At 40.6% G+C, this 27,446-nt stretch overlaps 2 protein-coding genes across 3 annotated transcripts in view; one reads left to right on the top strand and one right to left on the bottom strand.

Moving 5' to 3' along the window:
• Positions 1 to 2,040: 2,040 nt before the first annotated feature.
• LOC119797348 (ribonucleoside-diphosphate reductase large subunit) lies at positions 2,041 to 6,242 on the top strand. The gene is made up of 4 exons (XM_038306396.1): positions 2,041 to 2,197; positions 3,397 to 5,378; positions 5,465 to 5,653; positions 5,827 to 6,242. The coding sequence occupies exons 1-4, from the start codon at positions 2,176 to 2,178 to the stop codon at positions 6,019 to 6,021; spliced, it is 2,388 nt and encodes a 795-aa protein (XP_038162324.1). The 5' UTR covers positions 2,041 to 2,175; the 3' UTR covers positions 6,022 to 6,242.
• A 6,784-nt stretch (positions 6,243 to 13,026) lies between these two features.
• The window catches only part of sipa1l3 (signal-induced proliferation-associated 1 like 3), a 90,119-nt gene continuing 75,699 nt past the window's right edge, over positions 13,027 to 27,446 (bottom strand). For both annotated transcript variants that reach the window (XM_038306320.1, XM_038306321.1), the window contains 12 exons: positions 23,822 to 24,064; positions 22,360 to 22,542; positions 21,794 to 21,918; positions 20,593 to 20,708; positions 20,064 to 20,488; positions 18,081 to 18,305; positions 17,776 to 17,938; positions 17,515 to 17,698; positions 17,286 to 17,435; positions 16,540 to 16,666; positions 16,255 to 16,336; positions 13,027 to 13,373 (listed from right to left, as the gene is read on the bottom strand). In XM_038306320.1, the coding sequence (XP_038162248.1) occupies positions 13,188 to 13,373; positions 16,255 to 16,336; positions 16,540 to 16,666; positions 17,286 to 17,435; positions 17,515 to 17,698; positions 17,776 to 17,938; positions 18,081 to 18,305; positions 20,064 to 20,488; positions 20,593 to 20,708; positions 21,794 to 21,918; positions 22,360 to 22,542; positions 23,822 to 24,064 (2,209 nt within the window). In that variant the 3' untranslated portion in view covers positions 13,027 to 13,187. The remainder of the gene's footprint in view (positions 13,374 to 16,254; positions 16,337 to 16,539; positions 16,667 to 17,285; positions 17,436 to 17,514; positions 17,699 to 17,775; positions 17,939 to 18,080; positions 18,306 to 20,063; positions 20,489 to 20,592; positions 20,709 to 21,793; positions 21,919 to 22,359; positions 22,543 to 23,821; positions 24,065 to 27,446) is intronic.

The raw sequence follows: 27,446 nt of genomic DNA, 5'->3' as shown, positions 1-27,446 counted from the left end.
TATAAAGATCCAGTTTGAAGTGCAGATGCCATGAAAATTGTTATAATACTTCCGGACCTTATTCCCTGATATTATGACTTTCTAGCCCTAATGAGACATGAGAGGCCTTTTTATCTGGGTATTTTTCTTGTCATCTCGTTGAGCTGTCCAGCATCGGCATGCCAGGGTCAGGCTTGACATCCACAGAGCTCATCCACCTTGATCAAGGCAAACAATAAGAGGATTTATATGTTACTGTACAGTTGTAATGTAGGGATTTGGATTCTAAGAAATTGAACTAAATCAGCTATTAAAGTAGCAACATATAAAACTGGATTGAATAGAAAATACAACAATATTCTGTTTTTGCAGAAAGGGTTAATGTGAATTCTCTCAGATGTTGGTGTCGTTCTGGACTCAACCAAAAGACAAGGTATCATTTAAAAAAACATTGAGGAAAGTTTTCAAATAACACAAACGATACCTTTGCAGTGTGTGTGGATGGGGGAGGTTCGGCTCTCAGATCTCAGATAATAGTAAGCAAAGGGACCATGTAAATGGAGCGTGCTGCAAACTCCCTCTGCTCTTTAGTGAATTCATGGCTCTGTTTGGACAGCAGGTGCATTGGAAAATCTGAAATTTAATTAAGAGGCAAACTACGAAGAACTACTGACAATATTTGGAAGTTCTTAAAAAAAATTGCTTGTACACTTATCAAAACTTAATTTAAAAACTTTGTTTTTATCTGAGTATGCATTAAGCTGATCTTTCAACTCTTCATTTATGAGTTTTTATGAGCACTCATGGCATTCCTTGCTCCCCTCTCTCTGTTGCTGATGTTCCTCCTCTCTCTTTCCAGCCTCTCCTCCTGAGCCAAGTCTGTATTGTAGTTGTGTGGTCCTGTGAGTACACCCGGTATCTATGGCAAGGTCGCTTTATTTTGGACAATATTTCTGACAAATTTGAACTTTATTTTAAGGATGTTTATTTGGAATCACAAAATATTAAAAAATAACTTTCTAACCATTTCTTTTTATGTAATCTTTTTCCTCCGTCGGCCAAGTTTTATATCCACAAATGTAAAACTATCATAATTAAACCCTCATGTATCTTTTTTTTTTTTAAAGGAAGCAATTACCTTTTTTTCTACATTGTCCTCCTCCAATAACAAAAAAACTGTTAAAAGTTTATCTTTATACTCTAAATTCAAAGTATTTACAAATCTCTTTACATGCTGCTATGTGTAACTTTACTTTATTGCAATCACTACTTTAACTTTTATTTTTTTATTTTTTTTTATTATTATTATTTTTGTTCAAACCCCTGGTGGTTGTTCACTGGAAATTGTACTTTTTTTGTATATAATATAATGTAATATATAATGTAATGTATATAATGTAATAAATAAATTAATAAAGAATATTCTAATAATGTATGTATAAGGAAAACAACATCTTCCCACTAAGTAGAGCAAAAATAAAAGTATATATTAAAGATAAAATGAATAATATATGGCAGGAGAAATGGAATTTAGAATAAAGATTAATGCATTTACATAAAATACAAAAGGAGTTAATCATAAGAAATAAAAGTATAATGAATAGGAGGGAAGAAATATGGATTAACAGGTTGAGGATTGGGCATACTAGTTTAAATAGTGGTTAAAAAATAATAGGGAAACATCCATCTGGTGATTGTTCTTATTGTGGGGAATCAATAGGAGTAGAACATGTCTTGATTTATTTTAGATAATACATAAATAAGAGGAAAGAATTGGAAACAGTAATGGGTCGATCAGTAAGTATGGCTAATTTATTAGGGAAGAATCAATCACATGATAGAATTCAAGCACTTATTAAATATTTAATAGAAACAAAATTAGCTAAGAGAATTCAGTATGTACGTGAGTGAGTTTATAACTATGTACATCATTTAGTTATTTTAAAATTTAAAGATTTATCGGGAAAATGAATATCTGAATTACATCTCCGTCCAGTAGATGGCGGTAATGTGCAAAGTGTATAAACTGCCAGAAAGCGCGTTAGAAGAAGAAGGTGAAGAAATTCGCGGGGTTTGCTGCAGGTTTTGTTGGTTCTCGTGAGAAGCTGAGGGGCTGCATCCACCAGCTGCACACTTTGAAGCCGCTCAAAGTTTCTGCTTTTCGTCTGCCTTCTTTACAGGAGTTTCCTTTTCACCATGATGTTTGTGATTAAAAGAGGTGAGTTTTATTAGTTTCCTGTTAGCCCAGCCGCACACAGCTCTACCTTTAGCCAACATCTTTTAAAAAAAGTAAAAAAAAAAATTGACAGCTCCTTCTCTCTAGCCTCTGCATCAGTATAATATGGAGGTTTGGTTTGAATTGGTTGGATTTTAACCCCCTGTCAGCTAACCAGCTAGCTTTAGCAAGATCACAGCTAAACCTGGAGGTTAAACTAAACAGCCGTTGGTAAATGACGCATTTCCTTTTTATTCCTTTGATAACCACAGCTCAACAAGCACACCTTTAGAGATAGTTTGTTCTGTTTGCTCTTTGTTTTGGAGACAGAAATGGTCTTTGTTCCAGATGGCGCCAAAAATGACCCCTCCTCCTCCTTCTGGGTTAAACTGGACTGGATTTATAAATAAATATAAAAACTATGAGAAATATAAAAACAACTTAAAGCAAACTGAAATAGACAGATGCACAGGAGGAATCCTCAGTGTGTTTAACAACAGTGCATTTGGTAGCAGGTGAAAAATGGAGACAGTAGATCTGATAGTGAACAGAAAGGACTCTCCTGTTTACTACTTTTATATTAATATATAAAAGACTAAATGATATTGTTTTTTTTTTATTGATTGCTTCGTTGTGTTTTTTCCCGCTATTTGTCAGTTTATAGCTCTTCCTTTTTCCTCTTCCTGCAAACATTCATGTTCTTGCCTGTTGAGGAATCCTGTCATTAAGCTACACCCCCCATCCTCCTCTTTAGCCTTATTTAATTTAAACATTTCTTATTGGCTGGAGAGGAAAAGCTATTTTATTGAATATATATATAGGGAGTAGTAAAAAAAATAAAGCTGCAGGATATTAAAACAAACTGTTGCTCTTGCCTTTCAGGCGCATATATATTCAGTGAAAAAATAAGCAACAGATTAATTGATTTTCAAAACTATCATTGCAGCCATAGTCTAAATAAGGCGTTTTTTAATAATCTAAGGGAAATGAAAAGAAAGCCGCCCTCTGTAACCTGGATCAACACAGGTGGCTTTCTGTTTATTAGCTTAAAGAGAGGAGGAGCAGCAGCTGTGATGCAGTGTTACAAAATGCTAATAGATTTGGGCAACTTCCTGTTTAAACTAGAAACTTTTGAGTTTTGATTATTGATCATGAAAAAAATTATTTGACTAAAGATCTATCTGTCTGTGTTTTTTTTTCAGATGGACGCCAGGAGCGCGTCATGTTCGATAAAATCACCTCCCGCATCCAGAAGCTCTGCTACGGTCTGAATGCAGACTTCGTGGATCCGGCCCAGATCACCATGAAGGTGATCCAGGGTTTGTACAGCGGCGTCACCACCGTGGAGCTAGACACGCTAGCAGCGGAGATCGCGGCCACCCTGACGACCAAGCACCCGGACTACGCCATCCTCGCCGCCAGGATTGCTGTGTCCAACCTTCACAAGGAGACCAAGAAAGTATTCAGCGAAGTGATGGAAGACCTGTACAACTACGTCAACCCTCTGAACAAATGCCACTCCCCCATGATCTCCAAGCAGACCCTCGACATCATTCTGGAGAACAAAGACCGCCTCAATTCCTCCATCATTTATGACAGAGATTTTTCCTACAACTTCTTTGGCTTCAAAACTCTGGAGCGCTCCTATCTGCTGAAGATCAACGGGAAAGTGGCCGAGCGCCCGCAGCACATGCTCATGAGGGTATCGGTCGGTATCCACGGAAAAGACATTGACGCCGCCATTGAGACCTACAACCTGCTGTCGGAGAAGTGGTTCACCCACGCCTCGCCAACCCTCTTCAATGCCGGGACCAACCGGGCGCAGCTGTCCAGCTGCTTCCTGCTCGCCATGAAGGATGACAGCATCGAGGGCATCTACGACACCCTGAAGCAGTGCGCCCTCATTTCCAAATCCGCTGGCGGGATCGGCGTGGCGGTGAGCTGCATCAGATCGACTGGGAGCTACATCGCCGGCACTAACGGCAACTCCAATGGGCTGGTCCCGATGCTGCGGGTTTACAACAACACCGCCCGCTATGTTGACCAGGGCGGCAACAAGCGACCGGGAGCCTTCGCCATGTACCTGGAGCCGTGGCACTTTGATGTGTTCGACTTCCTGGAGCTGAAGAAGAACACAGGAAAGGAGGAGCAGAGAGCCAGAGACCTATTCTACGCCATGTGGATCCCTGACCTGTTCATGAAGAGAGTGGAGAGCAACCAGGACTGGTCCCTGATGTGTCCCAACGAGTGTCCCAGGCTGGACGAGTGCTGGGGGGAGGAGTTTGAGAAGCTCTACACTAAATATGAAAAGGAAGGGAGGGTGAAGAAGGTGGTGAAGGCTCAGCAGGTTTGGTACGCCATCATCGAGTCTCAGACGGAAACCGGGACGCCGTACATGCTCTACAAGGACGCCTGCAACAGGAAGAGCAACCAGCAGAACCTGGGCACCATCAAGTGCAGCAACCTCTGCACGGAGATCGTGGAGTACACCAGCAAGGACGAGGTGGCGGTCTGTAACCTGGCCTCCATCGCCCTCAACATGTACGTCACACCTGAGCGGACTTTCGACTTTAAGAAGCTGGCCTCGGTCACCAAGGTGATCGTGAAGAACCTGAACAAGATCATTGAGATCAACTACTACCCCGTACCCGAAGCAGAGAGGTCCAACAAACGCCACCGGCCCATCGGGATCGGAGTCCAGGGTTTGGCAGACGCCTTCATCCTGATGCGTTACCCGTTCGAAAGCCCCGAAGCTCAACTGCTCAACATTCACATCTTTGAGACCATCTACTACGCCGCCCTGGAGGCCAGCTGCGAACTGGCGGCAGAGCTGGGTCCTTACGAGACGTACGAAGGTTCACCTGTCAGCAAAGGCATCCTCCAGTATGACATGTGGGAGAAGACTCCGACCGACATGTGGGACTGGAAGCTGCTGAAGGAGAAGATCGCCAAACACGGCGTGAGGAACAGCCTGCTGCTGGCCCCCATGCCCACAGCCTCCACCGCCCAGATCCTGGGCAACAACGAGTCCATCGAGGCCTACACCAGCAACATCTACACCCGCAGGGTCCTCTCCGGAGAGTTCCAGATCGTCAACCCTCACCTTCTCAAGGACCTGACGGAGCGGGGGCTGTGGAGCGAGGAGATGAAGAACAAACTGATCGCCAACAACGGATCCATTCAGGTGACGGTCGCCTCCCGCCTCTTTTAAAGACCTTCCCTTTTTCACGGGATGGTATTATAATCTTTGCTGTTTTTTTCCCCCCACAGGAAATCGGTGAGATTCCAGACGATCTGAAGCAGCTTTATAAAACCGTTTGGGAGATTTCCCAAAAGACTGTGCTAAAGATGGCTGCAGACCGTGGCGCCTACATAGATCAGAGCCAGTCTCTGAACATCCACATCGCAGAGCCCAACTACGGGAAACTGACCAGCATGCACTTCTACGGCTGGAAGCAGGCAAGTGGCGCCTCCACACGGGGCCAGAGAGACCTCACAGTTTCCCTCAAACATTAGACAAAAACAAACAATTAAGCTTGACGAGACATCCTAGGCTTGAAGTACGGAGGTGGCAGCGTCATGTTTTGTGGTCGTTCATTTATTTAAACCAACTCCATTATCTTTCCTAACAGGGTTTGAAGACGGGAATGTACTACCTGAGGACGAAGCCAGCCGCCAACCCCATCCAGTTCACCCTGAACAAGGAGAAGCTGAAGGAGACGCAGCAGAGCAAGGCCTCTGAGGAGGAGGAGCTGAAGGAGAGGAACAAAGCAGCCATGGTTTGCTCTCTGGAGAACAGAGACGACTGCGTCATGTGTGGATCTTAGATCAACTCCTTCCTGTAAACATGGCTGCTGTGACTGGAAGGTCGAGCCGTGCTTTATGGTAGAAATGCTTCCTGGACTCTTTTCATTTGGGTGGACTTCTAATGTTTATGGGGTGAATTTCATCCACGGCAGGTTTCCCTTCATTCAAGTAGTGTAAGATACTCATTTTTATGTCTGCAATCAAAAATAATAAATAAAAATAAATTTACAATAAAACAAAAGGCTTGGTTTTGCAACAATTATTGATACTCCTGATGCATCCTGCTCCAATAGAGATGTAGATATGCTGAAGAGGTTTTTATTTTCATTTTTTTCTTTTATTTGGAAAGGCAAGTTACAATTATTTTATACAGACAAGCTTCCCTCACAATGGAAGTATGAGCAGGAATAACATAAACCAATCCAGGATTTCTGTATAGTAACCGAACTGAAGAGATTTTCCTCTAGCTAAGGGCAATGAGTAATATTTTCCCAAACTGTATTTCCTCTGATATTGCAATTAGTTTTCAACTAAATAGTTTTCCATAACCTTATAAGATTGTTTTCATTTTTAATGAACCTAAACCAAATTTGGAAAATGCAAGTTTTCAAAAGCAGATTCCACCCATAGGGAAGAAAAATAGCAGAACATCACTCTTATTGTAGAAAAGAAAAAAACATGCAGCAATCCAGATATACAACCTAGAACCTGTAAAATCCATCCATTTTCTGTCACGCTTCTCCCAATCAGGGTCGCAAGCTTGTCTTGGTGAGATATAACCTGGACAGGTCGCCTGTTTATTGCAGGGCAACACAAACAGGACAAGCAACCATTCACACACATAAGGAGAATTTAGAGAAGTCAATTAACAGTCATGTTTTTGGACTGTGGGAGGAAGCTGGAGTACCTGGAGAGAACCCACGCATGCTCAGGGAGAACATGCAGAAAGACCTGGGGCTGGGAATTGAACCCTGAACCTTCTTGCTGCAAGGCAGCACCTGTAATATCTTCCTAAAAGGATCTTCCCTTTTTGTATTTCGATGCACAAGATTATCAATTTTGACCAAAGTTAAGAGCCATAGGTCAGCTTGTTCTCCAATCGAGCACCAGTAACGCTGCGTCATTAAAGCAGATCAAGAATCTGCTGGAACCAAGTTGTGCTAAAAGTCTCCAAAGAGCTAGTTAGAAGGAAGAATGTAATGCTTGGTAAATTCCTTGATGATGGTTCTTCACTCCATGGATCTGTGAGCAACAGTCCAGTTTTTTTTTTCCTGAAGTCTTTTTTTCAGAAGGAACATGAATTTTCATGTCCTGCATAAAGTAGAGACCCAACCTGCATGCCTGCCATGACCTTAGCTTTGCTTATATTACTACTAGGAAAGCACAGATGTAAAAACCAGGGCCGATAACAATATCCAATAATATCCAATTGTTGCTGATAGTTGTTGCCCATTTAGACTCCATGAAAAATCAGAGCTTATGTTGCTTCTGTACCCCAGTTAAACACCCACAATCCTTTTCTCCACCATCATCACATGACCAAGGAAACCCCATTTGAATCCTCTGTTGGGGAAAAAAGAAAAACGGCAACAAGATTAAAAGTTGTGTTTTTATATTGGCAGTAGGGCTGCAAATAATATTTTGCAAACTGATTAATCTGTCAATTATTTTTTCAATGCATCGATTAATATTCGGAAACAGTTCCTTAGGAGTTTTTATAAAATTAATCCAGAGGAAACTGAAATGTTTCCACTAGACGAGTTCTGGATAGAGCATACTGACTAAAAAGTTTTTATCTTAAATGCAAAATGTTCACATACTTTTTACAGAGTTTCCGCGGGTCAAAATCATTAAAAGTCATTAAATTATTATTTTTTTAAATTAAGGCCTTAATTGGCATTAAAATTTATTAAATTTGATCATCAAATGGCTTTGGAAAAGAAGCTTGAGGCGGAGAAAATGCTAGAGAATAGGGGAAAAATGCAAATTTGAACCAAAGTGATGGGAAAATGAGGAACTCGGGACATTGCTGCAGCCTGTCCACGGTGAAGATGACGAAAGATTTTGCCGTGTATGTATGTGTATAGCTATATATATATATATATATATATATATATATATATATATATATATATATATATATATATATATATATATATATATATATATATATATATATATTTAGGTCATGGGTACTTGTTGATGGCATTAAGATTATAAATAAGAGTTACTCATTCATGTATAAACCCCGTTTTAAGAATGTTGATATAATTACTCCTCTAAGGGCTGGATCTATCAAAGGTTTGCTTGTATAAAAACGTGAACTATTTCACTGCGCACGCAAAAAAATGTACAAACTGATCTATCAACAGCGTGCTAAAAGGATTTGGTCTTTAAAACATGCTAAATAGCGTCTCTTATCCATTTAGTACTTTTTCTGCAATGAATATGCAATATGGGGCGTTTACACGCAAAAGTGCGTCTTGTGGGAGGAGAACATGTAAATATATTAATTTAGCACTCGCAAAGTGATTTATTAAACCTGAAAGCAATTTTGCTAACGGTATCTGACTCTATATTTAACGTGTTTCAAAAGAAGGTGCAAATGGTCTGTATGCGTAATTGCGCACACATGGCAGCGGTTATTGTCGCAAGAAGGAGACATCGACATGAAGCAAGGAGAAGCAGAGAACGCATTTTTTCACTCCGTGTGAATATTTTTGGGATGAACGAGGAAACGATCATCAAAACATATTGTTTATCCAGCATTGCCATTTTGGAGCTGTTGGGGGAACTCCGAATGGATTTGGAGCCAGCCACAAGGAGGACCCACGCAATACCAGATATCACAAAACTCCTTGCAACGTTACACTTTTTTGCATCTGGGTCATTCCAGCCTACGGTTGCAGCGAGAGCTGGGATCTCCCAATCTCGTTTTTTCAGAAGTGCTGTCCGACGGGGTCGGGGTTCTCCCCCTGCGCCTGTGGAGCAACATGCCAATGCTGCGGGGATCTCATCCACAGTCACAGGCCAATACAAAACACCTGTTTTTGTTTTTTTTACTGCAGTGAAGTAGAAATTTAGCCACATACCACCTTAGGGAATAAAGGTTGCCAATTATATATATATATATATATATATATATATATATATATATATATATATAAAAAAAAAAAACTGTTTTCTCACCCCTCGTGGGGTGGTATGTGTCATCCTCAAGCTCGGGTCCTCTACCAGAGGCCTAGGAGTTTGAGGGTTCTGCGCAGTATCTTAGCTGTTCCTAGGACTGCGCTCTTCTGGACAGAGACCTCTGATGTTTTACCTGGAATCTGCTGTAGCCACTCTCCCAGTTTGGGGGTCACAGCCCCCAGTGCTCCAATTACCACTGGCACCAGTTGCTCTCACTTTCCACATCTTTTCTAGCTCCTCCTTCAGTCCTTGGTATTTCTCAAGCTTCTCGTGTTCTTTCTTCTTGATGTTGCTGTCGCTTGGGATTGCCACATCTATCACTACTGCCTTCTTCTGCTGTTTGTCCATCAACACGATGTCTGGTTGGTTAGCCATCACCTGTTTGTCAGTCTGGATCTTGAAGTCCCATAGGATCTTAGCTCGGTCATTCTCAACTACCTTAGGAGGTGTCTTCCATTTTGACCTTGGGACTTCCAGCCCATACTCATGGCAGATGTTCCTGTACACTATGACAGCTACCTGGTTGTGGCGTTCCATGTATGCACTTCCTGCCTGCATTTTACACCCTGCTGTTATGTGCTGTATTGTTTCAGAGGCATCTTTGCACAGTCTGCATCGGGGGTCCTGCCTGGTGTGGTAGACCCTGGCCTCTATTGATCTTGTACTGAGTGCCTGTTCTTGTGCTGCCATGATTAGTGCCTCTGTGCTGTCCTTCAGTCCAGCCTTTTCCAGCCACTGGTAGGATTTTTTGATATCAGCCACTTCTATATATATATATATATTTTTTTTTTTTTTTTTGGGGGGGGGGTCACTGTAAGATTTAAATTTCTTAATGCACTAGTTTGTACAGACTACAAACTACTTTGCCGCAAACCACAAAACGCGCAAAACCATCATTTAAATAGGGCGTCTCCAACAGTTTTGCACCTGCCACCAGTTACGCAATCACTCTTGTTAAATCACCCGCAAACCATGGTTCAGCCCCTCGCGCAAAATTCCAGTTTGCGAGCGCAAATTACTGCACGCAAAATTGGATCTTGATAAATCCGGCCCTATGTGGGTTGCTCTGTCAGATAAAGGCATATTTTACAGTTTATAAATCCGTTTAACAAAAAATTACTAAATTAGTTGAATATTTCAATCATGGATTAATCAGATTGTTTTAGCTCTAATTGGCAACATTAGTTGCTAATATCACAGCATTGTGAAAGCTGGTATATCGTGCCTTCTTAATCTCTTCGTACACAAGTTTATGTTTAATCCAGACTGAGCATCTAATTAAAAAATAGGGAAATTATATTTAAATATTAAAAATGCAAAGGAAGCTAGAAATTCAAACTCAGATGAAAGCTCTAATTCCAAAATGAATCAAGCATTTTCAGATATTGTGCTTTAAAAAAATAATAACTCAGCATTTTTATTGATAGAAAATTCAGGACAAAACAAGAGCTTATATAGTTATTTTTAATATTTTTTTATAAAATAATGAAAACATAATTTACACTTTAGAATGTACAAGTTATTACAACCCAAAGAAATCCAGAAGGTGTAGTTTTGCTGAACGTAACCCCTAATGCACAGAGAGGAATCATATAAATCAGCTATGAACAGAAATCAAGAGGTAAAACAGCACGTTTAAAAACACGGCACTGTCTCTTCTCACTACTCTGAAACAGTGGCCAACAGCTTAAAAAATAAATTACAAAAATATTTAACATAAAAAAGAATTACCAATAATAATAATGCATCACTGACTTGTTCACCAGGAGAGGTTGTGTATGCTTTAAATACCTTAAAACTATTCATAGCAATAATTATATTTATTATATATAGAAAACGAAGAACCACAACCCTTAAAAAAAAAACAATACCAGGAAATTAAGACTGAAGCTTTCTACAGGATGGTGTCCTTCACTACAAACACGAGGGTTGAAGGGCAACCTTCTGATTGGTCAAAGTGTTGAATCTAAACCTAAAAGTTCAGGAATATCTCAGAGTATCAGAGATATACGCTAAAGCTGTTTTTCTACACACAGACGAGCAGAAAACCCCCCAAATAAACCAAAAACAGGTCTATTTTCAAGTCAAGTTTGTTTGAACGACAAGCAGGCAGTTAATGTAAAACAAACTGTATCATCACAGCGTGTGCACTTAGTCATCTCATGGAGAATAATTAGTAAGCTGCTTATAAAAAAACAAACAAATACAAACAGTACATATTTTCCTTTGAATTTCTATTTTACATGCAATGAAAGCTGTTTTCCAGACTGGTTGCTTTCAACATCGTCATTTAAAAAGTCCTTCAAACCAGAAATATTAAAGGGAAGCCTAAAACAGTATAAACAGCAGCACTGGGTCGTCTCCAATGGTGCAGACCTTAGTGCTTAACAGCATCAAAGAACCTGAGAAGGCTGGAAAATTCAGTAAAGAATTCAGAGAAGTGTTTAGTAGAAATATTTTAAACTTATCCTCTGCAGGGATATGTTGTCCATAAAGTACCAGGATCATAAAAAGATACTTTTCTGTAGGAAAATAGCTGTAGTAAACAACAATATTAGGGAAGCTAGTTGTATAAATAGTGTTTTTGTGTTTATTTGGAATCATTATAGCATATTGGGACACATACACACATAAAAAGTTGTTTCACTATATTAGAATAAAGTCGAGTTTATTGCAGCGATTCAATAAAAAAGGTGAAACTGATTTATTTATTCATTGCACCTTTACCTTCCAGTTTTTCCTTCCACTTAATTTTCAATAAAATACATGAAGCATTCTGGAAAGGTTGCAAATGACTATCTAAGTCATCCCCATAATTGTGTAGCCAGGAAAAACACAAAAACAATTTCAGACTAAAATTTTCTCTTTAAATTACAGCTAATTAAACCTTAATCAATCACTGAGTATTAGAGCTGAGTATTAGATCTATATGAAAAACAAGTTTCACTTTTTGAATGAAAACACTAAAATAAACCAAGTTTTAATTAATTGGGTTGAGGCTCACACCTAGTGTTGAACTTCCTGTGCAGTGAATGCTTCCTGCCCAGGGCTCTGATCACCATATTGATTTAAATTAAAGGGACAGGCAGACATTTTGAGGGATTAGGCTCATTTGTTTTTCTCCTGAGATGTGAAAGCAATTTGTTTGTGAGTCTTAAACATTTACTGGTTTAAAAACGAAATCCTAAAACGAAGCGATGTGGAATAGCTTATGCGGATCTTTATAAAAACTAAACGTTTTGTTCTATACATCAGGTCTCTCACATATGACTGCAAATGAAAGCTTCATTGTCAAAATGCCACAGCTGTTCTTTAAGAGAACTGCTGTGGTAACTGAGGTTAAAACGGAGATCCAGAACGTTTGGATCTGAGATGACAAACCTTGGAGATGACGTCTTTGTTCCACTGAGTTTAAGTTTTCATGACATCTTGCCGGTTAAGAAACAACGATAGCTTGAGTCACATCCGAGAGCCACAGTTCATCCATGAAGGACACTAGAGCCTGAAAGGTTTATATTACAGTAAAGTGTTTTCCACTTTTTACACACGTCTCACAGTAACAAACCCACTAAAGGAATTAAATGCCTGCTGCATTGAGTACAAACCTTTCAGGAGTTTTTAACACACACACCCACACACACACACACCTCTCTCTTTAGTTAATGATACTGATGCATGAGAGTCGTACCACACAGGCATCTAAATCATCTCTGTAACTCTTCCTCAATGTGTAGTGCATTCTGGGAGATGCAGTCTTTTTTTGGCTGATTTGCTGCAGAAACAGTATTAGGCCTCTCCGTGTTCTCTAAAACAGTCAGGACCTCCTCTCCTGGTTACTCCTCTGGCATAGTAGCATCAAGAGTCCAATGAGATGTTTTCACTTTAGTTTAGAAAAATAAACAGGCTCAGAGGACATGCAGGGAGAGCTGCATGATCCAGGTCCAGGTGGTCTAAGGCAGCCCACAGGCTAGTTCAATATGTCTCATAGCTGGGTCCGTCACTCCCTCTGGGAGCTGGCGTCCTGCATCACAGGCTCATGGTCGCCTCCAGGGTGGAGGTTGGTGAAAAGCATGTTGAACTTGCGCAGCTGCTCGCTGGCTGTTTGACTCTCCTCCTGCAGCCGCTGGTTGTTTTCTCTCAGGTTTGCCATCTCTGCCAGCAGGACGACTTTGTCCTGCTTCTCCTAGAAATAAAAACACAAAACAAAAAAATGACCTTCCTGCCGAGAAACACAGAGCCTTGCAGAATTTATTATACATCATAAACTTCTGATCAACCACCAACTTGAACTTGCTGCTGTGAAAAAACTATGCTTTAATCCAGGGGTATTCAATTAAAACTTTGAGAGGTCCAACCCGGCAATTTTTATATATTATATATATATATATAAAAATATATATATTATATATATAAATATATATACACTCACCGGCCACTTTATTAGGTACCCCATGCTAGTAACTGGTTGGACCCCCTTTTGCCTTCAGAACTGCCTCAATTCTTCGTGGCATAGATTCAAAAAGGTGTTGGAAGCATTCCTCAGGGAGTTTGGTCCATATTGACATGATGGCATCACACAGTTGCCGCAGATTTGTCGGCTGCACATCCATGATGCGAATCTCCCGTTCCACCACATTTGTTGCAGAAACAGTATTAGGCCTCTATTGGGACAAAGATGCTCTATTGAATTGAGATCTGGTGACTGTGGAGGCCATTTGAGTACAGTGAACTCATTGTCATGTTCAAGAAACCAGTCTGAGATGATTCCAGCTTTATGACATGGCGCATTATCCTGCTGAAAGTAGCCATCAGAAGTTGGGTACATTGTGGTCATAAAGGGATGGACATGGTCAGCAACAATACTCAGGTAGACTGTGGCACTGCAACGATGCTCAATTGGTACCAAGGGGCCCAAAGAGATCCAAGAAAATATTCCCCACACCATGACACCACCACCACCAGCCTGAACCGTTGATACAAGGCAGGATGGATCCATGCTTTCATGTTGTAGACGCCAAATTCTGACCCTACCATCCGAATGTCGCAGCAGAAATCGAGACTCATCAGACCAGGCAACGTTTTTCCAATCTTCTATTGTCCAATTTCGATGAGCTTGTGCAAATTGTAGCCTCAGTTTCCTGTTCTTAGCTGAAAGGAGTGGCACCCGGTGTGGTCTTCTGCTGCTGTAGCCCATCTGCCTCAAAGTTCGACGTACTGTGTGTTCAGAGATGCTCTTCTGCCCGACTTGGTTGTAACGGGTGGTTATTTGAGTCACTGTTGCCCTTCTATCAGCTCGAACCAGTCTGGCCATTCTCCTCTGACCTCTGGCATCAACAAGGCATTTCCGCCCACAGAACTGCCGCTCACTGGATGTTTTTTCTTTTTCGGACCATTCTCTGTAAACCCTAGAGATGGTTGTGCGTGAAAATCCCAGTAGATCAGCAGTTTCTGAAATACTCAGACCAGCCCTTCTGGCACCAACAATCATGCCACGTTCAAAGTCACTCAAATCACCTTTCTTCCCCATACTGATGCTCGCTTTGAACTGCAGGAGATTGTCTTGACCATGTCACGTGCCTAAATGCACTGAGTTGCCGCCATGTGATTGGCTGCTTAGAAATGAAGTGTTAACGAGCAGTTGGACAGGTGTACCTAATAAAGTGGCCGGTGAGTGTATATATAGATATATAGATATATAGATATATATATATATACATACATACATACACACACACACACACTTATTTATTGAGTAAAGATAGGATGCATGCTCTTAACTGACTGACTTAATTTGTGATTTTAGTGGGTATATTAGTTCAAAATTTGTATGTTTTGTCTCATAGTGACGTTTCACATTTCCACTTTTTATAAGTGGCACATCTTCTGAACAAACCTGACATGCTGGTTTTGTGCTGCCAATAGGTAGAAATAAACAGAAATGACTGTCCATTCTTGATGAAATGCTCGGTTTCTACTGCCCACTTATTTTTTAGACACAGCCATTTGTCCCCTTTCTACTTGTGTCAGTTTCTCCCCTCCTTTTCTGTTTCCACGATCTGCTGTCTCCGTCCCTTCCTCTATCTGTTATGCCAGTATTTCTCTTTTTTACTCCGGCCGTTTCTCTCCCAGTCGGGAGGCCAGTACGAATGGTGCTATCACGGGGTATAGCCAAACTCGCATGCAGGTTTCCTTAGACACATGACCACCACCGTAAGGACTATAAAAGCTGCGCCGGCAAACCAGAAAGTGCTCAACAAGATTTTAGGTTGTAGTTTATGTGTTGGTATCGGTTTTGAGTCTACATGAGACATCACTTCACCTCCTCTGAGAACCAGAGCACCCCCTGCGACATGCAGTTCACCTGCACGCTGCCCACACGCAAACACTCCAGCTCCTCCAACAACTCCAACCACTCGCAAAATAAAAAGAGTGAGTCTCACAGCTGAGTCTCACTAGCTGACCGGGGTCCGCTAGTGACCCCTGCTTTAATTTATCAAGACTCCAGAAGGATGGAGGAATTATAATTTATAAATGAAGAATGCAGTAGTATTCACCGCACCATAGCCAACACATTTTTAATTGCTAATACAGCCCCATGTCATTTTACCATGTATGGCAAGCATGTCAGATTTTTTACTCATATTTTTTTTTACAAAATATCTCAAAATAAGTCCTATTAGATGAAAAGCGTCTCTGCAGCCTTTAACAAGCCTTCCAATATGACTTTATTCAGGGTGATTAGGGTAACAAACAAATGGAAGTGATAATTTTCATCTCCTTTTTTGTTGAAGAAAAACCCAAACAAACAAACCAAAATGACACAACGAATAATTGTCATTTCACTTGCAAAATATACATGATTTTATGTTGGTGTATTGCAAATCAAACACAAAAAAACCCCCCAAAAAACAAAACAAAAACACTGAAGTTTGTCGTAATCCAATAAAACCTGCGTAACCTCTGGGGGCATCGATACTTTAACAGAGCACAGTGTTATCCTTAAAATCATTTGAGAGTTTAACACTACAATCACAAACTGTATTTTTAATGCCTTCATGTCTTACCTTCTCTAGATCGTTGTTCAGCTGCTTCAGCATCACTTCTAGTTGATACAGCCGACCCGACACGTCATTGGGCACCTCATCTCTAGAAAAACAAGGCAAACTTTAATGTATCATGCTTCAAGTAGGGTCTAATGCACATTCCTGTTAAACTGAACCTCCACTCTTTACTAATGAAGACAAAGAACATAGAATTTCTGGGCAATCATTTAAAAACCCAATATATAAACCACCACGAGGTGGCAGCGCTGGGAAGAACATGTGCTGCTTAGGTTTTGGTCGACCTACCCACTGAATGTCGGCGTGGTCCGCGGCGTCTGCGGAGTGTTAAACTGAACTGGACTGGAAGCCGGTCTCATTTCTGGAACTACGAGCTGTGGCTCGGTCAGTGAAAGGAGGGAAACCGCTTTTTGAGCTGCAAATGAAGGGCAGACGTTATTTTTATATCATCTTTTTAAGATAAAAGTCAAGAAGGTCATGGTGACAGACTAAAAATAGAACAATATTAAAAATTATGCAAGAAAATGAAAGAATACAGTGATGAAAAACAACAGCAGAGACAGATGATCATTTTTAACAGAGTAAAGACACAGTGAAGCTGATAGCAGGTGGAGCTGACAGCAGGGGAGGAGTAAGGCTTCTCTTGCTGTTGGTTCTGTTTTGTGTCTCTCCAGGGAGGGCAGCCAGAGGAAGCAGAGCTGACGATGAACGCCTGCACCTCTTCTTTCTCCCAGGAGGATTGCCTCACAGATGCTTCGCAGTGTCTTCTATAATTATTCATCCAACGTTGCATTTTTTCATGTATAACTATAAACTTAAATGTATTTTTTTGGAATTGTTCTAACTGAACCAACACCATCCGCTGCTGCAAGCGAAATAAACAGACAACCGCTCTAGTTTCAGTTGAAAATCATCTGTTTTTTCACACATCTGGACCCAAATTACCAATTGTTAGGGAACTGTTTTACCCCTGATTCTATGTAATGGTATTAAGACTGAGAAAAAGCGTTATGTTAAAAAGTTCCCAGGTCTACCTTCAAAGGCTTTAGCAGCGTTGACCAGGCTGGACCACTCCAGTCCACTGGCTGTGTCAGGGAGCGGCATTAGGCCGGGGTCCAGCCTCCTCAGAGGAGGAACTCTGTCTTTCAACTCAGTCAGGGATAACTCTGATGCAGACAGCGGCACTGAGGACAAAGGAGAGGGATGAGCTACAGGAAGAAATCAAACCTCCTGGCAGGAGGTTGCATCAGCTGTGAGACTCACTCTTTTTATTTTGCGAGTGGTTGGAGTTGTTGGAGGAGCTGGAGTGTTTGCGTGTGGGCAGCGTGCAGGTGAACAGCACGTCGCTGGGGGTGCTCTGGTTCTCAGAGGAGGCGAAGGAAGCATCTCTGCGCCCGCTGCATAGCGACTCGTCTGAAAACGTGCGCTGCAGAGTGTGTCTGGGAGGCTGGAGGAGGAAGAGTGACCGAGGTCAGCGATGTGTGAAGGAAAGAACACGAGTAGTGGTGCGGATGTGCTTCTTACCGGGTCAGATGGTGGTATCTCGCCAGGGTTGTCCATGATGATCAGTTTCTTCAGGTCGTCTTCGATGGTGCTCTTGTACGTCCGACGTGGAGATCGGAGGTCTCTCAGCGATGCTCGGAGCCGAGGCTGCCCAAACACATTCTTTGAATTTGTATCCTCCTGCCTAGTAAATAAAGGAAAGCTTGGTTTTCACGATCTGTGGCACCTTGAAACCTCTGATCATGAATAGAGCTAAAAGCTAGCAGAGTAAAGTCTTCATTTCATATAAATACAGTTTCTGATCAGAGACCGCAGCAGCGACTTACTTCTTGTTCTCGGAGCTGGAAGCTTTGGTGGATTTTGAAGATGACACGTTGGTCTCTTCTGCTCTTCTTCTGGTCTCTTCTTTGCTCTTCCCGTAGAAGGTCTTGGGCGCTGAGCTGGATAAAGGAGTGGAGCCCATCTGAGCCGAGGTGGGCGTCGTCGTAGAGGCTCTAACGGGGCGAGCTTTCTCTGCTGTTGGCATCTTGTAGCCCTGTGGTGTGAAAGCCCTTTGAAGAAAGACAGAAAATATCTTCAGACCAAAAGAAAATTCCACTGTTTGTTTTTTAACTTGGACCTTATTTCTACATCTTTTCATTTATATTCCCCATGTTAGGAACTAAATCTAAAACCCCCTGTGTCAAACTTGTTAAGAAAACATGTCTGAATTAGAGACAAAATATGTAGGAATACTGAGAAATCCCAAAGGCTGATTGGATGAAATATTTGGTTGATTAACTCAAAGTGCATATTAGTTTTTTCTTGTAGGCGTTTTTAGGGGTGGGGGGGATTCTTATGGCTGGTGTATTTATCAGGTCTTATGTCTGTTTCTTGCTGTATTTATTTAACCAGTTACTTTCCCTTCTTTTAAACAAACATTTCCTTTGTCCGTTTCTGGAGTTTTCTTTCTTTTGTCTCTTTTTTTCCTTTGAGTTTAGTTTTTTGACCACAGTCCTTTTGACTGTCTTTACTGGCCGCTAAATGTAATGATGTTTGAGGACAAAAGAAAAAAACAGCCACAAAGTATGATACTCCCACCACCATGCTTGACTTTTGCGGACGGTGCTCTTCAGGTCATATCATGCTTCTGCTTCTAATAACAAAGGTGCTAAAACTAAAGCACTGGAAAACTTTAGTTTCATACTGAACAACCTGCTCCTCTGTAAGAAAAGCTCAAATTAAATATGTTTAATCTGCACACATATTTAATGTTTTGCTGCAAAATATGAGTTAATCAGTAAACAAAAGGTTTCAGGTTGGAGTTTAAAAAACAACAAGTGATTTCAATTAGATAAATCAAACTTTATGACTTCTTTAACTATTTAAAACCATCTGTAAAACATAATAAGTCAAACCATTCCCTCGATGCTTTAGTTTATCTAGACTCTACAGCGTTTATTTTCAGTGTTAATGAGGAGGTTAAAACAAAGAGGTCAGGGAAGACAGAGAGAGGGTGCTTAAAAGATGAATTTGTTTCTTTATTTTCTGTGTCCAGCTGACATGTTGAAGCTATGAGAATAAGACATGGATGCTGAACTTATGTTAACATATAGTGTAACATATACGTATTATAATATATATCATCTATAGAGAGGAGACACCGTCTCTTTTTTCCGCTATAAATAGAGGTGCAGTAAAAATATAATTAGAAATTATCTTTTTTTGCTCTCAACCTCTTTGCAAAGGGAACGAGAATTTTGGAAAGCTCAGAGTTAAAGTTTGGCTCTCTGTTCTCTATCATAAACACATGGAAACTGGTTTTCTTTTATTTCAAGCCACACTAGCAGCAGGAATTGCTGATGCAGGAATCTAGACTCAGTTCAGAGTGTCAGCTCCAATAATAAACACCTACTAAAGACATTTTTGGGTTTATTTCTTTAACTGTATCTTAATACATAAAGAATTGAAAAAAAATTGGCTTTGTTTTTCACATTTTCAACTTTAAAGTTTTAGCTAAAAAAAAGAAAAGAGGCATTTTCTCTAAAAAGAAATAAGAAAAAGCTGTTTTTAAAATATGCAGTGCTTGTCCTCTGAACAGACTGCAGCATTAGAGCTGCTTTTAAACACGGATCGCTTTAATCCAGAATGTTAAATGACTGTAGTGGTTTATGTCGGCCAGCATTAACATCTCTAATGCTACGGATCTGATGATCATCTGGAAGTTTTACCGGCTTAGGCTGCTGTAATACGGATATACAGCGGAGGTCATGGAAAGGCAGGCGCTGGGATGAAGGTTTCAATATACAACATGAGAGCCTGACTCTTACCTGGGTTTGAAGGCGTCCGTTTTCTCAGCACTGGAGCCAGGAGGCGGGAAGGTCTTTGCTGGGTACCCTTTGTTCTGCTGGGCAGCGGCTGGTCTCTTTGACTCCCCCCCGTTGCTGCTCCGTCCTACTTGCAGCTCTGGAAAGCCGCTGTAGGTGGCGGAGGGATGCAGGGATTTATGCGACTGCTCTCTCATCTTGTTACCACGGTGGCTGTTGTTGTAGAGAGTGGAGGCTTCGATGCCGCTGTCACTGGAGCCCCCTTTGTTGAGAAGGTCGAGGTCAGGGTCGGTCGGGTCGCAGAGAGTTCCTCCGCCTACCCGCTCTGATCCAGGTCCGCCATCAAACCATCGTTCATCGCTGTGACTGCTGGATGCGTTACTGGACAGCGTATTGCTGCTGGAGTGGCTGGAGTACTGAGCCTCACCCTGTGGAGCACATGAGGACAACATAAAGGCAAAAAACTCACTGAGCTAAGGAGGCCAGGAAGTCAACAGATGATCAGATAAAACCAACTGATGATGACTCTGACCTTTGAGTGTCTGTTTGGAGAGTCTTTGGCCGGGACATCATGCCTGGTTATTCTCCTCTGCCCCCCTCCGCCACCTGGTCCTCGGGACGATGATGCTGGGACATGCCAGAGGGGCTCTGAACGGAATACACGCAAACAGAGGATTACATGAATTACACTGAACGCCAATGGTTGCTAAGAGGATTAAATACTTATCGCACATTTAAACACTGACCTCCCCGTCACTCAACATCACTCAAACCCCTCTCATATCCCAGTTGTAATAAAACTCTTCTGAGAAGCCTCAGCTTATAACACTACATAACAGACATAGAGGCGTTAGATCAAAATGGCTTTTTCATTGTTCACATGCTACACTTTATTTATTCAGTCGCATCTAGACTCGTTCTATATGCTGCAGGATACCTGTGAGTTCTGATGAAATACTATGTCCTCTTTAGGGAACACACACCTAAAACAAACATACTGCTCAATGCAGCGGCGCCAAGTGACTGAAATACACACTGAACAGAAGCACTATGTATGAAAAACCGTATAAACTTTAAAGTTTACCAAACCTAAAAGACAAACACAGGCAAGAAATTGACATATTTGAACAAATAAGAGCTGAGAGCATTTTAAAGGAAAGAGTAACACAGGTTTATAGTAAAAAGAGGAAGCAGACATCAATGGTTTGAAATTTAAGAGTGTTTTAAAACCCTTTGTTAAGGTGTCTACAATATGTGTCTTCGGCATCTTAAAGTTTGGTGGCAGAAAACTGATCTGAGAGAATGAAGATGCAGCATTCAGACAAAACAAACAGGGAACCTGATTAACTGTTATAAATCAAGTAAGTAAGTAAGTAAGTCATCCAATAATGGATAAATGGGCTCTTGTTGGTGTCTTGTTGGCCTGTTACTAATATTAAAGAGGCAAAGAGTTCAACAGCGGAGAAGAGGGGCTATTGCATCTAGACTGCTTTTGACAGAATGGGAATTATTTCAGTTAAAAAAAGGAGAATTTTAAATAAGTATTAATTTTTTTTCAATTTTCAAAACAAAGCTAGTGATACACTTTTTCTTCTTTATTTTTAAAGAAAGAACTAAAGTAAGAGATTTAAGTTTCATTCAGTATGTACAGCTAAAGAAACACACTAAGAAAATGCATCCAGTTTTAGATGATGTTTTATTAACCTAATATTTGCTTTTTGAAGCTGTTGTACCTGTTTTGCATCGCTCCATCGTACTCTCCTGGCTAGTGAAGCCTGAAGAAGACTCTCCACTAGAAGTGATGTCTAGGCCGTAGTGGGGTTCATAGGGCAGCAGGGGGCGCTGCACTGATCCAAACCTAAACATATAGGAAACTTTTTTGAATGAGTGAAGATAATCAGTAATATTTAGGAAGAAGGGAACACACAGACCTAAAGACAAAAAGGAAACTATTCTTTATCAACCTTCAAAATAAATGAGCTGGATTTAATTACTGGAAGAAATTTTTTGTGTGTGTTTTTAAGCCTCCTGTTGGCAGTTGAATAAACACGCTTTTCTAGTTGGGTGAGATGTTATCAACCTCCACACTGTGAGGAAGAGCCTCCCACACAACAGATCCTTCCTCTGGGAGACACTGTGTTCATTTCACTTCTTACTCCAGACATTACTCACTCCCTTCTTTAAACTGATATAATGTACCTCTAGCACGCCAAACAGATATAATGAGAAACATTTGGCATGTTCAGTCAGGAGTGATTAAGGGGAAAAACACAAAAACCCCACACATACTTGTACGCACCTGTCGGGGGAAGGCTTGTAGCACACAAAGGAGCCTGGAGTGATTCCAGGTGAGCTCAAGACAGAGAGGGAACCCAGACCAGGGGAGGGAGAGGAGAAGCTGGCTGAGGGGTTTCTGTAGGGCGGGACTCTGTTGCCCCCTGCAGGAGACAGGATGTAGTGGTTCTCTGGGTAGCTCACAGGCCTAGAAGACAGGAGTAGTGTTTCAACATGTCATGAATATAAATATTTATCCAGTCAAGATGAGAAACCAGCTTGTTATACACTTTAACAGTGTGTGGTGTGAAACAACTAAAAGACCATACCTATTGAGCTAAATGACAGTGTTTTCTTTTCAGAGGTTAAACAGAATACAAGTTTCAGATAGTTATATTGGACTAATGTTTAAGACGTCAATCACTACAAAAAAACATCAACGTAATCCTTGTGCTTTGCCCTTGAAATCCATTTGTGCAAAAAAGGATTTGGGATTTTACAAAATGAGGGTAAAGCATCCCTTTAAAGGGAAACTGACTGCAAAGTGACAGTTATCAGTTTGTTAAGAAGAATAGGTTTAAACACAATTTCACGATAGTACAAGGTGGTATTTTTACTATTTCATGTTGTTCTGTTGTAACATTGTTAATGACAAGCATCGTTATAAGGCTCACTGCTTAAATGTCAAGTAATTAAGGATAAAACAATCAAAACGTCAAAAAATGAATAATAAAACACTAGCAGACTAAAGATCGTTTTAACTTTTAGGAGCAGAATTCACCAGACACAAACACCCAATATGAACCGTATTTGGGACTGGATTATGAAGCTAATGATGCGATTTTGAAGTATTGAGGTCAGGATTTTCTTCAAGGTATCTATCTGCCTAAGCTATCCTCTGTAAGTGTTTTAATATCTGTGGTGGCAGAGGAACACAAAATGAACACTAAAAGCATGATGAATAAAGTATGAACTGTGTTGCCTAAAAAAATCCTACTGAGACCAAACATCTTCTCCAGTAGACTGTGACAGTCAGCAGAACCAAGGAGTACAGAGACACTGGCTGCTGTTTTTAGCAACATTTAGGCTACCTAAGCAAATGTATTATTAAACAGAGATTTATTAGTAGGACATCTGCAGCAGTATGAAAAAGATCAGTCAACAATGTGTGGTGCCGTTGTCAAGGATGGACTGGCCTTGCATGGATAAGTGTGGATGGATGCTTAAGACTTTAATAACGATAGAGATGGTAAAGACTGTATATGGAATTATAAACGGTTTTTGATATTTTACAGTCTATGATGAAATCAATAACAATTCAGCATCTATAACTAGGCATATATATCATTGCTCTTTTTTTCCAATGTACCCGACTCCTGCTGTATGGAGGACCGATTCTGCCATAATTAAAGTCCTGATCAGAGGGAATTTAAATGTAAAAGTCTGAGGTTAAAATAACATTTGCAACACATTAACCTGCAGTTTACCTCTTGGAGCTGAGGTGCTGTGGCTCTCTGCAAGGAACTGGCATCATGGGCTTGTGTGAGCGGGGCAGTTGAGCAGGCGGGGGGCCCAACCAGCGCTGTGGGTTGGGAGTGCTGAGGAGCCCACGAGGAATAGGTGAGCTCTCCCATCGGCAGGTTTGGCGAGGAGCTCTGTACCCGGCTGCCAGGGGCTCGGGGTCAGGTTTCTGCTCCATGGTCTTCATCTCGTACTCCTCTGTGCACCCTCTAAAGATGGAAAGAGAAATATTTGAATATAGATCATCCAAAGAAAAACCATGCCCAAACACCATGTTCATCTCATCGGTTCAGAAGTGAGTCAGCAGAAAGCAGGGCATGAACACTGCTACTTCCTCTCTGAACCAGAAATACAGATTTGGTAGCAAGTTCAGTGTGTGAAAGCTACTCACTACATCCACTCCCAATGCTCTACATTACACTTCATCAGGCACAAGCTCACTAATGAGCTCCAATGAGACCAACATCCTGAGAAAAAGCTGATTAATGACAGCAAAAAATATCCACCTTTACCACAGGAAGACTAAGGTCAATCCCCTTTGTGAGAATGTATTTTAAAAAGGATTTCCTCTTACTCCAACTAGGAGTTCTTTAGTGAAAAGCTATGTGAATACAGAAGACACTTCATAAAGATATAACAATTTTCAAATAATTTCTAAAAAACCTTTAAGTTCCATTAGGAGGAATTTCAAAAAATGAATGGTAGAAAATCATCTGCCATTTATTCTCATCAATAATGAAATCCGTGACAAAGCTCCTGGCTGGGGGTGTTCTCTTATTTAACATCTTATTAAACATAACAGATTTCAAATGTAAGTCCACGCCTCATCATTTCACAAAGATAGAGAAAGCTATTAGAGGAGGACGGCAGTGATTAACCATGGTGATAAACTGGCATTTAAGATGAGATGAATGGAAATGAGTGAGATGGTTGATGATTAGAGACACTGAATGAATAAAATGAATAAAAGGCTGAAAAGTTATGGCTTCAAAGTGATGTTCATTGACTTTTAATACTGAAATATTTCCAGTGGTGCTTCAAATCGACATACTCTAAACTCATTTAGGATAAATGAATTGAGGTTTGCTTTGATGGTATCTTGGGCTGTCAAGCCAGCTATGTTACTGGCGACTGATGTAAACTATTTAATTTAATACATCAATATTTCCAGTCCACAGTATTAGGTTTTCCATTGCAGTATGTAAGGAGAGGCTCCTGGCTGAAACATGCAGCTTTAGGTGTTTCTGTGTACGCAAGCAGCATTCATCTGTCATAGATCAGCTCCTTCTGAGCTTAAGTCGAAAAACAAATATAGTGGATAAAGAGTCTGACTCACCATTAAAAAAACAAAAATTAAGCTCACTGAAGCCAAAACCTAAAAGGGAATAAAATATCTATTTAACTTTAGGTTGGGTGATGATAAAAGAAGGGGTTTCCCCATAAATCAATAGGGCACCATTCAAGACGAACAGCTGAAGAGCAGGCAGTGAAGGTAGAGCCACCCCTAGTTTTCTTTTAAAGCTGCAAAATGCTCTTTGTGAAGTTAGATAAACTGTGTGTCTGCCTTTTTAGCTTTAAACAAATATTTAACGTGGGTTTGAACTAGGGCTGGGCAATATGATCGCAATTTAACAAAACAGAATTTTTCACTTGCAGACCCTCAATTTTGGTTACATTACATTTAACATGAATAAGAAAAACATTTTTCACTCCAGGCCCTTAGGTGGCAGTAATGGTGTGTTTGCAGCCACACAGAAGGGAAGACAGAGTAATCGCTATCAGAAGGTTACAGTAAAGTTTGGTTCTGGACAAGAAAGATTTTAAGATCATGGAAAAAAATGAAACATCTACATGCTTGTAGCTAATGCAAAGGTTAATCTAAATAAAAATCACAATTGCAATATTGGCTGTAAATAACTGCAATTTAGATTTTGGGCACAATGGTTCCGTCCCACTTAGTATGGAGGACCAATCCTGCCATATTTAAAAATAAATAAAGAAATAAATGACTAAAAAAAAACTAAAAAAGAATAAAAGTGCAGAAATAAAACAGAACAGTTAAAATAAAATGTTATGTAGGCTATATGTATAATTATATCTATATAATTGATCAATTTCTAAATATGTGTCTATTTTCTATCAGTTTGTTGCATTTAATGGCTGACTAATTTCAATTTTAAACATCTTTTCACTAGCGATTTGTAAATATAGTATCGATTTATTTAATCATTTATTTAAGTATTTTTAATTATGGCAGGATTGGTGCCCCATACATTTGTACAGTAACTACCTGCATGTTTTAATGAGTAGATTCATGAAGCAGAACTAAGGAATTTACCTCTTTTCAAAACATTAATTTGTTTAGATAATGTTGATAAATCAATTTAAACCAAATAAACACATCAATTATACACATTCATTATTTAGTTGATAAATTATTGTCTAGATTTATCAAATGTATCTATTAATCAGAGAAAACTCATGTGATAGCCCTGATACCATGACTGTAGAGTGTTAAAACCGAAAAGAGGCAATACCATTATTCAGTCCTGTTCAATTTAAATCTTAACAACCTAGTGAATAATCATGTAACCGTTTAAAGATGTAAAAAACACATGCATCAACAGAACTGCAGGTTTCCAGGTACAAAAAACCCCCACAAATCGATGTCCATGAAGGCAATTTGTTCCAAGACCATTTAAATCAATAAAGGAAAACCTGCTGCTGTGACCGTTTTGGATGCAGATTAGCTGCACAGACTCCATGCATACACACACGAGGAGAATACCAACCTCAGAGAGAGCAGAGCCTACATCTGTCAGCATTCAGTTCACGCATCACATTAGCAGAGGTGACTGGAGCGCAGACACATCCGCTATCAGACCCACGCCTTTTTAATGCTGCATCTATCCATCGGGAGGCTTCGCACGCGGAGACAGATCAGCAAAGACGGACCCTTCCAACTTTCGCCTCTCTCTTCTCCTCTCGCCTCCACCCACTCCTCTTACTCTCTGTGGTGCTGAGACACGTCCCTCTCGTCGGGGTGCTCCTCCCAGCCTTTTTCTCCTGCTATCACTCAGCCCCTACCTTTTTATTTTCCTTTCTTTTCATTTACACAAGCCATACATTTTTAATTAATCGCTTCCACTCTTTTATTTGCTTTTCCCTCATTTTGGTGGTCCCCCCTCCCTCTTCATAGCAGATGCCAAGCTGTAATTTCATGCAATCTGCTCGCCTGGCACACAGCAGCCGACGAGTCAGGGAGGAAGAGCGAAATGCAAAGACTCTAATTACCGGCTGCTCCAAGGCCACAGCTCAGCGTTTCTATGCGTTGCTGTGTGCTAAGGGTTTAACTTGGAGTAATTAAACTGCCTGCAACATAAAAGGAATCTAACCAGTGTGATCACACAGTCTGCCATGAACACTGTTTTCAAGGAGTTCTGATGCTCAGAAACACACACAGCATGGTTGAACCACAGCAGCATCTAATAATGCCTCTTTATTCAGGCTCACTCAAGACCTTGAGCACAGATGAAAAGATAAAAAAGGGTGTAGCAGCGAAGGATTTCTAAGGAGAAGGAACAGAACCAG

The sequence above is a fragment of the Cyprinodon tularosa genome, unplaced genomic scaffold (assembly GCF_016077235.1).
Source record: "Cyprinodon tularosa strain WSP-4 unplaced genomic scaffold, ASM1607723v1 ctg58, whole genome shotgun sequence".
Taxonomy (NCBI): domain Eukaryota; kingdom Metazoa; phylum Chordata; class Actinopteri; order Cyprinodontiformes; family Cyprinodontidae; genus Cyprinodon; species Cyprinodon tularosa.
This window is presented reverse-complemented; position numbering and strand designations above follow the sequence as displayed.